At 40.9% G+C, this 15,980-nt stretch overlaps 1 protein-coding gene across 1 annotated transcript; it reads right to left on the bottom strand.

The window, feature by feature from the left end:
* Positions 1–11,834: 11,834 nt before the first annotated feature.
* On the bottom strand, positions 11,835–15,239 carry tlnrd1 (talin rod domain containing 1). Its single transcript, XM_071489067.1, has one exon. It carries the CDS (start codon positions 13,511–13,513, stop codon positions 12,449–12,451), a length of 1,065 nt encoding a protein of 354 aa, XP_071345168.1. The 5' UTR covers positions 13,514–15,239; the 3' UTR covers positions 11,835–12,448.
* Between the last annotated feature and the right edge of the window lie 741 nt (positions 15,240–15,980).

The raw sequence follows: 15,980 nt of genomic DNA on the forward strand, positions 1-15,980 counted from the left end.
AACAGTGAGCATACAGTTCCTAGACTAACACAGTATTCCAGAATGTAATCAGTTGAGGTATGTTACTGGAGTGCAATAGTACAATACAGGTGCAATATGGCAAAAGTGCAGAGTAGCAGCATGGAAATGAATACCTTTTGTAAACTTGTGTTTTTGTGCAAAAAAGAATCATAGTTTGGTCTTTTGTGTGTGTGTGTGTGTGTGTGTGTGGGTGGGGTGAGGGAGGGGGTGGGGGTGGGGGGTGGGGGGGGGGGGGTGTGCTCTTGTTTTCAGGAGTGAGTTTAGCAGTCTGGTGGCTTGTGGGAAAAAGCTGTTGCTGAGTCTGGTGGTCCTGCAGCGCATACTGCTGTAGCGCTTGCCAGATGGTAGGAGGTTAAACAGTTTGTGTGAAGGGTGGGTAGGGTCTTTGATGATGTTGATGGCTCTTCTGTGGCAGCGGGATGGGTACAGGTCCTGGATGGATGGTTGGGCTGATCTTGTGATCTTCTCTGCTGTTCTCACCACCCTCTGTAGAGCTTTCTTGTCAGCAACAGGGCAATGGCCATACCAGACTGAGAGACTGCTGGTGAGGATGCTCTCAATGGCACCCCTGTAGAAGGTGGTGAGTGCTCAAGGGGGGAGACTGGCTCTCCTCATCCTGCGGAAGTTGAGGCGTTGCTGTGCTTTCTTGACAAGGGAGGTGGTGTTGGTTGTCCATGTCAGGTCATCAGTGATGTGCACCCCCAGGAACTTGGTGCTTTTCACTGATTCCACAGCACTGCCATTGATGGTGAGAGGTGTGTTTGGCTTGTGATTTTTCCTGAAGTCCACAGTTATTTCCTTTGTTTTGTTGACATTGAGGTGTAGATTGTTGGTGTACCTCTTCTCTGTAAGCTGAGTCATCATCGTTGCTGATGAGGCCCACTACCGTTGTGTCATCAGCAAACTTGATAATGTAGTTGGAGTTGTGTCTAGCACAACAGTCATGGGTCATCAGGGTGAACAGCAGAGGACTCAACACACATCCCTGGGGGACCCTAGTGTTCATGATGGTGGTCTGTGAGGAGTTTTTGCCAACTCTTACTGTCTGTGGTCTGTTGTTGTCTTGGTCGGCCCTTTTGACTTGTCAAAGGAGGAAAAGCACAGGTGTAAGTAACGATGATGATGATGATGGCTCCAGTGTCTTAGTAAGCCATGTCAGTGAGCAAGCCTGTGCAATAAGCAGCTCACCTTGGACATTAACAGTGGAATGCAGCTATTCTTAATGTTATTAATTCCATCTGTATGTTATCTTGTATAAGATTATTGTAAAGATATTATACAATGCTCTATAAGATGTTAAGATAATACTGTGAGGAAAAACTCTGGTGGTAACAATATTCAAACAAACATGAGGCTGCTGATATTAACTTCTCTGATAATGTACTACCTTTCTGTTACAAGTTTGGTGATGCCCTGACATTTGATCCAGCGCCATCAGGGGGGCTAAATTTCAATTTGTCCAATACTTTGGACAGGTATTAGGTTTATTACTAAATACCTGTAAAACTGACATTTCCATCAGCCTCAGCTGTACTTTGTGTTGAATGCTAATTAGTAAATGTTAGCATGCTAACATTGTCATTACTAACATTCTAGTGTGCTGATATTAGCATTTAAATACTAGTGTGGATAAGTAAGGCCTTACATAGACATAGCTCTAGACTCTTTGTCTCTTGGTAAAGTTACTAAAGCAGCAAGACAGAAAAGCAATAAGAGCTGCAGACTTTCATCAAGCTCTGCTATCTTATTTCCACACTCTAATGGCTGTGATGTCACCCATCCTCCACCTGGCTGTTGGACAAGAGGAAGTGAGGATAAAAAATAACCCTCTGCCTCTCCCAGTAGGAACAGGATATGTGAACTGTGCTCACATCAGAGGGAAATCACACACTTTTTTCTTGCACATACTTTCCCACAGTATGGAGGGATGAGGTGATTTCTGATAAAGTTAAAACAGTGACAGCAGAGGTGGACTGAGACACAGCCCAGTGTAATGTTTGTGTTTGTGTGTGAGCACAATAGCAAACAGGGTGGGGTAGAGACAGGATATGAAGTGTGTATTGTGAGTGGGGAGTGGGTTTGTGTTAACAATGTGTATAGTGTCTGCTGACCAGGAGGAAGCTCTCCAACTACTTTAAATCCCAAAAAAGATCTTGTGGCTCAGAGGGCAGAGTGTGGGTGTGAAAGCTAAGGTCAAAGGTCAGACTTGTACTTTTTCAGGAGCCAAAGAAGGGCTGGGCGTAGAATTAAAAATGGATTTGAGCAACAGCCAAGTTTCCACATTCTGCAGCTAAATGTGACCAGAGGGAGTTTTCAGTTCAATAGACCAGATGTCAAGGCTGAAGAACTGTTTAGTTCCATCACCTGCAATAACATCAACGCATCACCTCCCATCATTGTTCACAACAAGACCTGCTGGGAGGTGCTGTCTGAATGTTTCCACTGAGTGCAATATGGGAATGATGTTCAACTGTGATATCATGTTTTTAATTGTTCATCACTGCTCTTTACATTAATAATATGCTAAGCACCCTGTCCAGGCTGGTTTTAAGATGTGTAAAATTCATGTGCTTTGAAAAATAATATGTGTCGATATGGTTTTTCCACAAAAAATTACCTTGTTAAAAATGATTGAAATGACATCTAATCATACACAAAATGATAATTCTGTGACACCTTTGATTAATAAGCAAATAAAAGAGTGTCAAAACAAAGAGTGTCTAAACAACAGAGCGAGATAAGATAAGATAAGCTAGATAAGCAAGCAAACACACCACACACACACACACACACACATCAGTACAGGTAACTCTATCCTCTATCAATGAGGTACATCATTTATGTATTATGGGTGTGTGTTGCTGTGTTCATAGTGTTGTGTTTTGGGCATTGTGGTAGAAATTGCTGAAATGTATATGTGAAATTTCTGAGTCACTGTTAAACTGGCTTTTGTAATAACTCATCAGGGTAACCTTTGACACCAGTCTGTCCAGGTGAGAAGACTGTGGCAGTATTCATGTAAACTGTTCTTACCACAGTCTCTGAGAAGTGACTACTTGACAACTTGACCTCATTGTAGTTGGATAACAGGCTGGTGGGGGGAGGAATGGTTGAGCAGATTCAGTTGGCTGTTAGTGGATTAGTGTTTACAGCCCCACTGCCCAGCTCTCTCTTTTCCTTGCAAACACTGTCCATTGTTATACCACACCCATCATCAAAGGTACATCATCACAACTGAACAGCTTAATTATGAAGATGAAATTAATTTTATGACTTTATTATTAATCAGTAAACTAATCTGTAACGATGGTGTGGGACATGTCTACATATCTGCAAGTACATAAAACATTTTAGAGACCTTACCTTTGTTGGGGAGGGGTGATTGTGTTGGGGGAGACTTATGTGTAAATTAAAGGTGTAAATGTGAATGTGAAATACATAAAATTTGAGAGCTTGCTTTTAGATTCATTGAGGATCACAAAAACACTGAAAATCAAATACGATGTTGCACAGACAAGTTTGAGAAAATGTTTTTCTCCTTGTGGCCACAGGTAATTTGCTGACTCACAAGTCTTATTAGTTTATTTATTTTCATCTAAAATGTGAAATATGAGAACAGGGGTGTCACATCACAGTCTGTCCTTTGTTTAAGGGTTTGTAACCTTCTCTGTGTCAGAGCAGCAGCACTGTCATTTGATCAGCGAAACATATAAATAATGCACACAGGATCAATTTACTCTTCTCAGATTCCTACAATGCACCTGAAAACCTAATGTGTTAAACTGCCTGGCAAACAGAAGGCACATCCACCTTGTGTACTATTAAAAATAAGATCAACATTAAAATAGTTAGACTGAACACCCAAAACAGTTTTCTTTTTTGTTTTGTCAAAAACTGCTCTAGTCAACAATTTAAGGTGCAGCCAGACCAGGTCAGTGTGTCTCTCTGTGGGTCAATCAGAAAACATGCTCCAGCCTCCCCTTGTCCACTGGTAACTTCCTTCTCCTCAGAAATGGGTGTCGTCAGCGCCGCAGGGATGGGCGCTCTCCTGGGGAAAAGGATAGGCAAGTGTTTCCCTCTTGAAGCAGGAAATGGGCGAAACCTTGCCCGAAATTATGACTCGAGCATTATGGTGTGTGAAGGAAGCCACTCCTGATAGCACAGGCTATAGGTTTCCTGTTGTGGGCCAACAGTTTTGGCTTCACCGAATGTTGTCAAGAAGGCTGAAGGATACTTGCTCAAGACCTACTGAGCGCCTGTTAGCTTTAAATTATGCCACAAAAATGCTAAAGCTTTGAATTTACAAGTTGCAATTGACTGTTCAACACTGTTATACAGTTACATTAGTTGCTGTAATGCCATAACTTGCATGCAAGACTGAACATTTGTCGGTTGCACTCCATTTTTGGTCTGTGAATCAAAGAATACCACCTTTATTTTATTGTTTTAATGGATAAAAAAATATACACCACCCACCTGGTATCAGATTTAGTTGAGGCACTGGAACGAATCTTCTTACTGCACAACAGTAATAAGATTGTAATGTGGGGTGAGAACTGCAAGCTGGCAAATATTGTGATGAGAAACTGAACATATTGATCTTGAGTGTGATAGTTCATTCTTGACAATGGATACAGCAGTTTAAAAAACTTAACTTTACAAGCCTTTTTAAAGGCCGTCATAATGTTGTGGCATGCAGGAATTGCTTTTCCTCTCAAAATGCACCTGGCACGGAGGTTTCTATGTACCTGCTGCTGCCAGAAGGCTCTTGAGGCATAAGTTAATACAGTACATTTGTTTATAGTAATGGGTAGTCTGTTTAACTTACATATGAGGTGTCTAAAGATTTGGGGAAATACGTTTTCATTGCTCTTAATCTCTTGCCTCTTTCTGGTCCTCCCACCTCTGCTTCTCCTGGTGCAGCAGCAGCACTTTGTTCCTCTCCTCTTTGCTCGTGTCCTGCTTCCCCTTCACATCCTCTGGCCTCCACTCACACTGAGCTTCCCTGCCTCGGCACCTGTTCTGTCTAGTAGGAGATACAACCAATAAAACTGTCAATAAAATTGATTGGTGTATGCTTGGACTGGGAAAGACATTCAGTCCTGTAGGGTGCTTGAACAGTGTCAATTTAAGCATTACCAGGAAAAGGAGCAGTCTACCCTTCCGTCACCACCAGACCATGTGAAACGAATTGATTGGGACTGCAGACAGAAGACTGGCAGCAACGTGACAAGTGCATAGAAGAAATGTCTTTTGGCAGTGGTGTGAGCTGCAGTTTTTCCAGATAAAAAGCATTACACCATTTACATTTCTTTCAATGACTCGTTTTTATATCAGTGTGGAGTATAGAAAAATGTTTTGTCTCCAGTTATCTAGAATCTCAATAGTTGGGCTATAATTGCTGCTTTCCATGAAGGGGAGTGTGTATCAGTATTAGGCTACATGAACTGAATTACTTATGTTGTGGAAAATAATTAATTGTCATAAGAAATTGTAAAACCTCACATTTGTCAAGCATGGACTTGACTCGTTATCCTTGGTTCATACTTGTGTTAAAGTCCCTGTATGATTTTATGTTTATGAATTGTGCAGAATGTTTTTACTTTGTGGGAATGTTTTTTTCCATCTTTGTCCCCATCATTTTAGTTTTTCTTGTGCTCCAAGTCAGAACACAGCTCTCTGATAGGGTTCTACCCCAGAGGGCTACAACCCTGTGTTTTTTTGCTTCACTTTATTATTATTATTTGTCAAATTTCTTTGAGCTTGAATAAGCTAGAAACATTAAACCTGGCCCAATAACTGGAAATGATGAGCATGTGCTTCCCAAGAAATATGAGTCCAATCGGCCACATAGTGGCACTGTAATTAAGGCTCAAAAATGCAATTTTGGAAAGACCATGGCCCTCGCACAGTTGTACTCTACAAACAAGCTTCTTGGACCATAAAAGTCTGCAATATTGGACTTTTTTGCAAATTTATATAATGTGAAAAACAGCGAATTTTGACTTTTGTTTCACCAAATTTGGTAAACAACCTTGAGGGGAATGAAATATACAGTCCTATCATAAAGGAGCAAGATTGGTTGAATACACATGGCCACCACCAATCAAAAAGGGCTTAGCAAATATTGGCTTTAATTCATTAACCATTTCCCTGATCATCATAAATCCTGGTAGATATCCATACTTATAATTGGGTTAGGGCATCCCAAAGCATTTTTCGCCCGGCCCAGAGGGAGCACCACAAATGTGTATCTGAACACCCAGTGGATAGAGCTGGTGTGCATTTACCACAGATTAACCAAAATCTGAGGTGCCATATTGATTTGTGCAAGTTGGCGTGGCCTTATCACATATTTGCTCAAAACTCAAGATGCCTTTGAGCAATGGTGGACATCCTGCACCTCCTGAACATGTTCACATCTGATGAAGGAAGGAAAAAGGGTGGGACTACCTGAAGTAACTTTGCTCAGCTTTGTCAGGCATGAATCCCACTCATTCCTATTCACAGCTTTCATTTTGGGCGAATCAGCTGTTTCCTTCTGTTGAGCACAACAAGGGTTCATGTGTCATTTGTATTTATGTGTACTTTTTATTCCAAAAGGGAATGGAAGTGGCCAGGAAGAACCTATCATCTCTTGATCTCTCCTGTCATGCAAATGCTGTTTGTAAAGTGATCATAGCTGATCATCACAATCTTTTCCCTGAGAACTGAACTGAAGTCAGTCTCATTTTGAGCTGACATTCACACTCAAAGTCAAGTTCTTTGTTTAGTTATCAGTGTGACATTGTGTCACACATTATTCCTAAAAACACCCCTGAAACTGGGCAAACACTTTGCAGAGTCATATCAAGGTCATATCACTGTGTTTTCAGCTCAGATCCAACTTCAGATGTTACAGGACATGCCTATACTGTATAATACATTTCATTTAAAGAGAATTTGGGCTCTGTGAGATTGGCACAACCCGGATCTTATGATGGCTTTACCTCAGAGAAAAGAGCGTGACCTAGGTTGAACTGGAGAAGGCAGGGCAGGAGAACACTGCTGCTCCATGTTTGAGGGCAAGACCAATGCTGTGTTCACTTAATGTGGAATGAGAGGTAGCAACGGGAAAGATTTTAATTTTAACTACATATGACTGTGCACTGACAGTGTAACACTATATCCATAAACTTGGTTTAAACTACTTTGAATGACAAACTTGATTATGTCAGGAATCTATATTTCTTTGCTTTTCCTGGCTCTTCTGTTATTTTCTATTCATTTCAGATCTATTCAATTATTTAATGTCAAGTTGGATATATCACAGCTTTCACAAAAATCTGTTTTCCAGTCGCAATAATGACTTGGATGCTGATGTGAAAGGTATTCACCTGTCCACAGTTAGTAATCACAATATGGACATATGACATTACTGCATTATCACAATGCAGTGACAATCAGTGGATTTTATATAAAGGTATATATGCATAGCTAACTTCAACACTGTTGGTTGCTTTATTTTCAAAATGTGGCAATGCACCTGTTTCATGGCAGACAGATGCCACAGCAGGAAAAAGAAGAGAGATGAAAAGAGACATGAGAAAACAACATCAATCTTATGTCTGTGTATTACATAGTTAGCCTAGATTAGCCTAGTTAGCCTAGATTAGCATAAAGACTGGAAGCAGATGGAAACAACTAGCCTGACCCTCTGAAAATTTTTCCCTTACCTCCTCACTTCTGACAAATTTCACCAAATTTCACCTCTACCTCCTCACCTCTAATACCTCTAAAGCCCAGAGGTGGAAAAAGTACACAGCTCCACTACTTGAATCAAAGTACAGTTCAGTATAGATCAATAGTTCAGTCAAAGTTTTAGTTTTTTCAGTTAAAGTATTGGAGTACTTGCTTTTAAAAACACTTCACAAGTAATTTTTTTACGTCAACACATTGTTGTATTGTTCCTAAATTGGTCTGAAAAATCATCCAGCAGTGAGTCCCATGGACCTTGCTTTTCTTTTGTTTCATCTTTTTTACTCTTCTCCCTTTCCTCAACAGTGCTTCTCCACTCAAACCAGCAGGTTGGACATCAAAGGCAGAGTTTTGCAGTTTTTTTATCCCTCAGTTAGGGTACATGCACTCTTTTGTTGCATTTGTGCAAGCCACAGACTCAGTTAGGTCAGTGTGTTTGGTACTTTTTACCACTTTGTAATAAAACATAAACTTGGTATTTGTCTCTGTCTGTGATAGTTGGTTTAACAATTCAGCAGTCACTTTTTGCAAAACCTGCTATATGAAATCATCACTTCCCAATGCTCTGTTCTGAACTCCTGGTGTAATGTTCTCATTGATTCAACCAGGAAGCACTTCTGCATTCTTTTCTTGTTCTATGTAATTGTCTCCTTTCCTGTTGTTATCCTAAAGTTGGCATCATGCTCCAGAAATGTTTTTTTTTCCTCCACTTCCTTGCTGATTTTGTTACATTGCATTTTTCAGGTGTATTGGAGTTTGGGGGCCCTTGTCATATTTGCCATCAACTTATGTGAGAACCCTAACTATTTTGATATTTCTTTTTATATCTGGGAAAAAAATGTGTTGTGAAACAACAGAGTTCTTCTTAAACCCTTTGTTCTTTGTCTCTGTTCGTTGGTTGGCATCTCCATTTTCTTCCTATTTTTCCAACTTCCTTAAGGAATCTTTGGAATTAGCTGCCTAAAGATCTCGTTGACCTTTGTCCTTGTCTTCACTCTCTGTGCACAGTTTTTTGGTGCAGACAGTTGAGGTGTTTCAGGTGGCTCAGTGGAGCTGGAGTTGGGTCAACGACAATGTCTTCTTGTGACTGTGGTTGTGCTCCAGCCTAAATACTCTACTGCAGCTGCTCTTTCTACGTCGGTTTTGTTGAGAAGTTTGTCCTTGTCTTCTAATTTTTCTTTGCTCTCTGACAATTCTGACAAACAACACCTTGTGCCTTTTATTCAGGTATCTTTCTCTGTCTTTTCTAAGTAACTCAGGGTATCTCAGCTCTTAATCCTGTCTCTGTTTGCTTTTGATCTCTCTTTCATATCATCTTAAAGAACAAGAAAAAGTGTCACATGTATGAATGCATTTTGGTGCGGTGTGTAAAGGAGCGGATCCAGGAATCACCTTCTTAAACAATGCAACATTTCACAGGAAATAATGTTTGGCAGAGAGGTGTAAGATGAGCCCATCAACTTGCAGGAACGGAGGGGTCAGGCAGAGAGCAGGAGTTTGCATTTGTGTGACCACTAACATTGTGTCAGCCACAACACACACGCTAACAAAACAAATAATATATCATCATTGCACAGTATTTTTACAATTTTAAAATGTATCTGTAGGCAAACTTCAAAGGCCATTCCTGTAATTACAAGTACAGTATTTCATGGAGATTTAGCACCATGAGATCTTAAGTGTAAAATGTTAAATGAGAGTGACACTTGGCAGAGTCAATACCTCCGCCAAGGTGAAAAATGTCTCATCTCGAAATGTTAAGCAAATTCCTTTTAAAAAATAAATAAAAAAACAATTCCTGGATCCACTCCTTTAACCAAATCTGCAAATTTTGTGGATTCCTCCCTGGCCTTTGTCTCATCCCTCCAACAAGAGGTCTTCTGGCTGTTCCAGAGCCCAGGCTGAGAACTAAAGGGGACAGAATCTTCGTAATCAGGTTCCTGAAGCCGTGGAGCGACCTGCCCTAGGAAATTAGGCTGAGAAAGTGCTATCTCTCAGGTCTCTTCTAAAACACACGTCTGCCTGAAAGCATATCCTGATTTCGCTTGTGCTGCCTGTATCTTAATTGCTTTCTCAAACAGTAAGGTTTTTACTTATTGTAAAAGAAAATCTATATATAAACTTTTTTTTATTATTACTTTATGATGTCTGTCAGTATGTTTGCAATGTGGTCAACTGCCTAACATTTTGTTTATAAAGGTCAAAGATTTTAACAACGGAATACAAACGCAAATAAAATTAACACATCAACTTGACTTTTCAGAGATTAGCTTAAAAACACTAATACACTGTAATAAATAAATATATATATAATTTTGTACATCAAGTTCCAAACATTATTTCCTCAGAAACTGATAAAAGTGTCAAAATACGCTTTTGCATCTACATCTCGCAGTGTTAAACCAGATCAGCAGCAAAGTGTAATGGGTTCTTCCATGGTCCATGTCTCAATCCATCCACCAAGTTTGTTGTGAATCAGTTCAGTGCCTTTTGTATAATCCTGCTGACAAACTAACAAACAGACATAGTGAAAATCTAACATCTTTGGTGGAGGTAAAAATTCTAGTTCTATGTTTCAGACCAGCTCAGATGTGAGAAGTTGTTCTGACTCGAGGTCTTTTGACCTGGAATAATGAGCAGAATGAATGAACTCCTGAATGTTCAAGTTTCTTAAAAAGCATCAGCATCCTGGCAGATTTCCCAGCATGCACTGATAGCAGCTTACTGTTTGTAGCACATGTTGAAGTAAGCCATGGTTCTTTCTTCCTATAATGAAACAATGCAAACAATGATGGAGAGTAGTATCACACCACACATGCTTCAGATTTACCAAAGTTAGTGGGAGCAGTAACAACACCTGTAGCTCTAAGTTATTCATGTCAAATGAAGAAGAGATTTATCAACTGAGAATATGAATGGGAAACATTAGTCAACATGACTGACCATATGCTAAGTTTACTCGACTGGTTTCCTCTGGTTCAATTGATTTATTTCAGTGGGTTTAACATGTTGAAAACTTGTAAAGTGACTTAATGACAAAACCTAAATTCAGTTAACTTACATTTTTAAAACAGCAGTTGAACCAGCTTGATTTTGATTTGCAGTGAATACTAACTAAACACAAATAGCACTTAACATTTTAAATATCAATTGAAAAACTAGTCACAAAAACCTAATAATTGGTGAAAACACAAGATTTTAAGGGGACAATACATAATAATTAAGTACATAGTAATCAGTAATACTTCTGAATGTAGTGGAAAGGCTCATTCACCTGACATCTTCTTCGTTGGTTCAACATAATTTCACCACTTGTCAATCTTTTTGTCTTTGGTTTAGCCAAAACATTTTTAAAAGTGTAATTTGGGTTTTATTTGTCCAAGCGTAAAGATTTCTGCCTCAACACTGGTATAACAGAGGTGAATCAACAGCTGTTAATAGATTTCATTTGAAAAATTCTTTGACAGTAGAAAAGGTAAAACTTCTGTAGATCAGGTTTGTGTTTATTTATGTTGGCAAGATTAAAAAAATATTATCTTTCTGGAATTAAAAGGTTGTATATTGCAGACTTGTTGCTGATTCATTTTTGGCAGCACTTCCTCAAGCGGCACCTTGTGTATAAATGGTTTATAAGTTGTAACAAAAGCTTTTATTGATGGTAAATAAATAATTTATTCATGTTTTACACCAGTTCTAAATCATAATGTTAGGTTATGTCATAAAGCAATGTTGGGTTTTTTGTAAAAAAAAAAAATCCAGTCAAAGTTTTTCTTATTAATAGCTTATAAATCATCTAGAAAACATTGTTTTATTAACCACCATTAAAGCCATAAGTTACATCTTACAAAACTAAATATACAAGGTGTGTTATTAGACAGTGGTATTTTAAATGTCTCTTTTCTGTAGAGGTGGAAGCAGAAATTTAGAGACGTCTCAAAACCAGGACAAATGAAACTAAACTATCAGCATGGACAGATACTAAAAGGAGTAACACATAACAGGTTCTTCTGTTATTTGGGAAAAAAGATCCTTTAAATCAATTCAGCTTTTCAAAGCACATTAGCCCAACAACAACATATCAGAAACAATGTTTTTAATAGTTGAAATAAATACTCTATTACATGCATGATCAAAACACTTTAAAATACTATGCAAAGTCTGGTAAATAGTGTAAAACCTATGGCACACACTCACAGCAGCTTTTTACCAATTAATAATTCACACGTTGAAAAAAAATAATGAGACACTCAGATCACTCTTTCCAATCTCACAAAGCACATATAATTGAGCAGGTCAGCCAACCATAGGTTCACACAGCAAGGCTACATCCATCATCGAGGCTGGTGTTTTCAATTAAGCTGAAAACTGAGGTAAACTTTTCAGGTTTGAAGGCTGCTGTCTGAAGGTGAGAGCGGGCTGTCAGATGAGGCTGGATCAGGCTTTGGAGCAAATGGTCCATTTCTAACATGTTCTGAGTCACATCCAGCGTGACACAAAACCCTGTAGCGGTTTTTCTATGCTCCATTGCATTCTCACACACTTCAACCACATGGACAGACCCACAGACAGACAGCCTTCTTCTGATGTTACTCTGACTCTAAACCTGATGGACAGGGATAGCCCAAGTGAGTCTCTTTGGTATGTCAGAAGAGGACAGAAGAGACTGGAGATCATGTTGCCTCTTCCTAAACTAATTCACAGAATGAGAGTTGACTGGCGGCAGAGTCCTTGGAGAGGAGCGTTCTCTGAGTGCCTGAGTGAGCAGTGTGCAGCCGTCTGACACAGCACACGCTGAGTTACGCAGACGCTCCCTGTAGTCTGCCATTTTGGAGCTGCTCTCGGGATGCTGGGCAACGTCCCTGAGGCCCTGAGTGAGGAGGACACAAGCTGAAACCACACTCATGGCCCCCCCTAACACTGCAGTCTGTACCCCCTTCCCTTCATTGGAGACACTCGCAGCTCTTCCAAGGAACTGAGGCTCTGTGGCAAATCCAACCAGGGCGCTCACAGCCTGGACCAGGGCGGCACTAAAAAGGACGCAGCGATTTCTGGTAAGCTCACAAGGCTGGGTTTTCACCTCTTTAACACACGCTAGGAAGGCTGTGCCGCTCGTGCTCATGCTCTTGACGCTCAGTTTGAACTGTTCTTTCGCAAAGCGGTCTCTGGACCTCTCACTGGCCAGCGACGAGATGTCTGTCAGAGTCTTGAGGTTGGTGGAGATGTTTTGAGAGAGCTCAAGGAGGAGCTGGGGGGTGAGGTCTGACAAAGGTGTGATTCGGAGGATACCACAGCTTTGTTCCACCTCGTGCCGGCAGCGGGTCACCTTGTATCGGTCCACCAGACCTGGCAGGCAGGGCTGAGAGCCGGGGGTCTCCACGGCTGCCAGATAAGCAGCGTGGGCTGAGCACTCAGTCAATGACACCACAAGGTCAGCCATCTCCAAAAGGCGGTCCCCCACCTCGATGTAGCGACCCATGTTGAGCTGGCTCTGGATGTCGTGGGTGAGAATGGAGAGTTCTTTAGTCCTGGCGATGACCGTGTCGCGGCACTGGTCAAAAGTGTCTGCCACTGCCACACCTTCAGAGGTCATGACCGGCCTGGTCTCGCTGGACAGCAGGAGGAGATCAGCCACCAGCTGCATCTTTCCCTTACATGTGTCACAGATGGAGGAGAGACGTTTTCTCTGCTGCAAACTGCCACTGGGTGTGCTGGTTGATCCCTCACTAGCCGATCTGCCAGAACCACCACTAGCCATAATAAGGAGGGGAGTGTGAGTGTGTGTGTGTGTGCGTGCGTGTATATGTGTGTGTGTGTGTGTGTGTGTAGAGGGGTGGGGGTGACAGTCACACTGCTCTTCTAGAGGGGTTCAGTTATTTGTAGTTTTCTGCTGCTGCACATTGTACTGTTTAAGACATTTCCAAGATAAGCCTCACCTCATTGCTTTTTACAAACTCCTTTAAATAACAACTGGCCAAACAGTCTTCCTTAAATTCCTTCAGAGTATAGATAATCAACTGTACATTATATGTTGACACACAGGACATGTATTCTCAATGTAAACATGCAGAAAAAGCTAAACTCAATTACTGCATTCACTTATGTTTGAATAACATCCCCATTGTGAATTAATGTGTCTCCACGGTACATTATAATAAAAGTCTAGACTATGATCTGGCATATTCTCAGTTATCTGCCTTGGTTATTACTAATTTTGTCATGTAACACAGTTGCACAAAAAAAAACTTCTGCGTAACCAGTGTTAAGTTATTTGCTCTTAACTTTAAATGAACTGAATTTAAATGCCCTGAACAACATAATCCACGTTTACTGAAAGTCAATATTCTTGTTGTTGTCCCAGGTTTTTGTGGAACAGATTCACAGATTTCTGACTTAAAAAATAAATCACACACTAGCTGCAGTGCCACCAAGGTGCCTCAGAAAAGGCAAAGTGCAGATTGAGAATTAGGCGAAAATAATGTCAAAGCTCAACACATTCCCAATTTGAATTACATCTATTGAATAGCCTATTGCTATTTCTGTAACGTTAGATGCCTTTCTTTTACGACTGCAGCCAAGAAAACTTCCTTAACATTTAGTAGATGCCGTTTGAGTCTTTTTTTAAACTGTAATCAACAGGATATCATTTTGTATCCACTCGCATCGGAGCAAGTAGTCTCACACAGCACCGAGATCTTGTCCGACTTGTTCCCAATGAGTTTGACCGGCCTGGCGCACTCATGCTGGTTACAAACGGGGCAACACCCGGACAGCTCTTCTGGATAGCGGGAAGACTTGTGTTTCCCTCCAGCACCATCATTTCATGAGTCCTCCTAAGTAATATCCACCGAAAGGACGACTATCCAAAACCACAAACCCCTCAATCCACTTTCAACCTCTTCTTCTTCAAACAGAGCCCTGGGTTAGAAGCTAGCAGTTGCTCCGGTCGCTTCGACTCCATATGCATCGTCCGTCTGTCCACCCTCCACCTCCTCAGCGTCTTAACTCGGGACCGGAGAGTGTACAGCCCCGCATATACTCTGTGGGGAGTCGCTTCTCATCTCCATACCAGTAGGTGGTCGTTGACCATTCAACTCACTTGTTTTAGCAAGTTCCACGGTCACGGAAACGTAAACGTAGCTGGAAGAAGTGGCCGTTATTCCCAGAGATTCAAAGTCGTGCTGCGCGCTCCCGCTAAAGTACTATGAGGAAGCAGGGAGGGTGTGGTCGCGGCTGAACGGCTGTTGGACTGAGCAAAGTTATAGCAACGGAATAACACAAGAAGCCCTCTCCACCACTTTCCACCATGTCTGTCAACTAGCTGTTATCTTGTATTCACGACGTCGCGGGGGAAGATGCTAGTTACACGGTAGCCAAAGAGCTCCGTGGAGTTTCACGACTGCTTTTACTTTCAGGACTGGCTGCTTCTCTGCCATGAGACATCCCTGCTACGTCAAGCCCACCGCTAGCCTAGCTAGCTACAATAAGACCGGAAGCTTGTTTATTCAAAATAAAAGCAGAGCAGTCAGGGCCACAGCTACCACTGAGGACTCTGAGCTCACTTTCTTTAAGGGAACTTTTGTTGTTCAACAGCCAGAGCCAGAGGCATTGTGTTTTTGGGTTGTCCGTCACATTCTTTTGAACGTAATTCCTCACCTTGAGGTGACTTCTTCAAATTTAGTCAAAACATTCTGTACTGCCTTGCCATCCTAGTCTTATCTGTGGAATATCAGACAATAGGCTAATACATAAAAACACAGGTTAGTCTGTACATATGTAGCCTGCTCAAACCTTTGGATTAAATGGAGCTATGGACTTAACTTGCCCCAACATCACTGGCATGTTTTACCCCACAAGTAGAACCAAAAGTTTATGTCCTTGTTTTGTAGCTCACTGGCTTAAGTTAACATGTAGTAATGTCCAAAACATATCTATTTTAATTAAGATTCAAGACTTTAGTAAAATGATGAATTCACTTGGCATGATAAAAATCTTTTTTTTTTTTTTTGGATTGCTTACCCCTCTCACCATGTGCTTGAATCTGAGATTGAATCAGTAATGTAAATTATACTTCCTTAATTTGTGGTCACATGATTACCTAGATATAGGGGGTGGCTCATTTTACCTACTTACCCCATTCTCCCCTATAAAGCTATTTGAAGTTATCTGGTGAATCTGTCAGAATAATGTTCTTTAATACAATACAGCATCATATTTTAACCAAC

The sequence above is a fragment of the Trachinotus anak genome, unplaced genomic scaffold, assembly GCF_046630095.1.
Source record: "Trachinotus anak isolate AG129_WGS33_773 ecotype Australia unplaced genomic scaffold, CSIRO_AGI_Tana_v1 ptg000011l, whole genome shotgun sequence".
In the NCBI taxonomy this organism is placed as follows: Eukaryota; Metazoa; Chordata; class Actinopteri; order Carangiformes; family Carangidae; genus Trachinotus; species Trachinotus anak.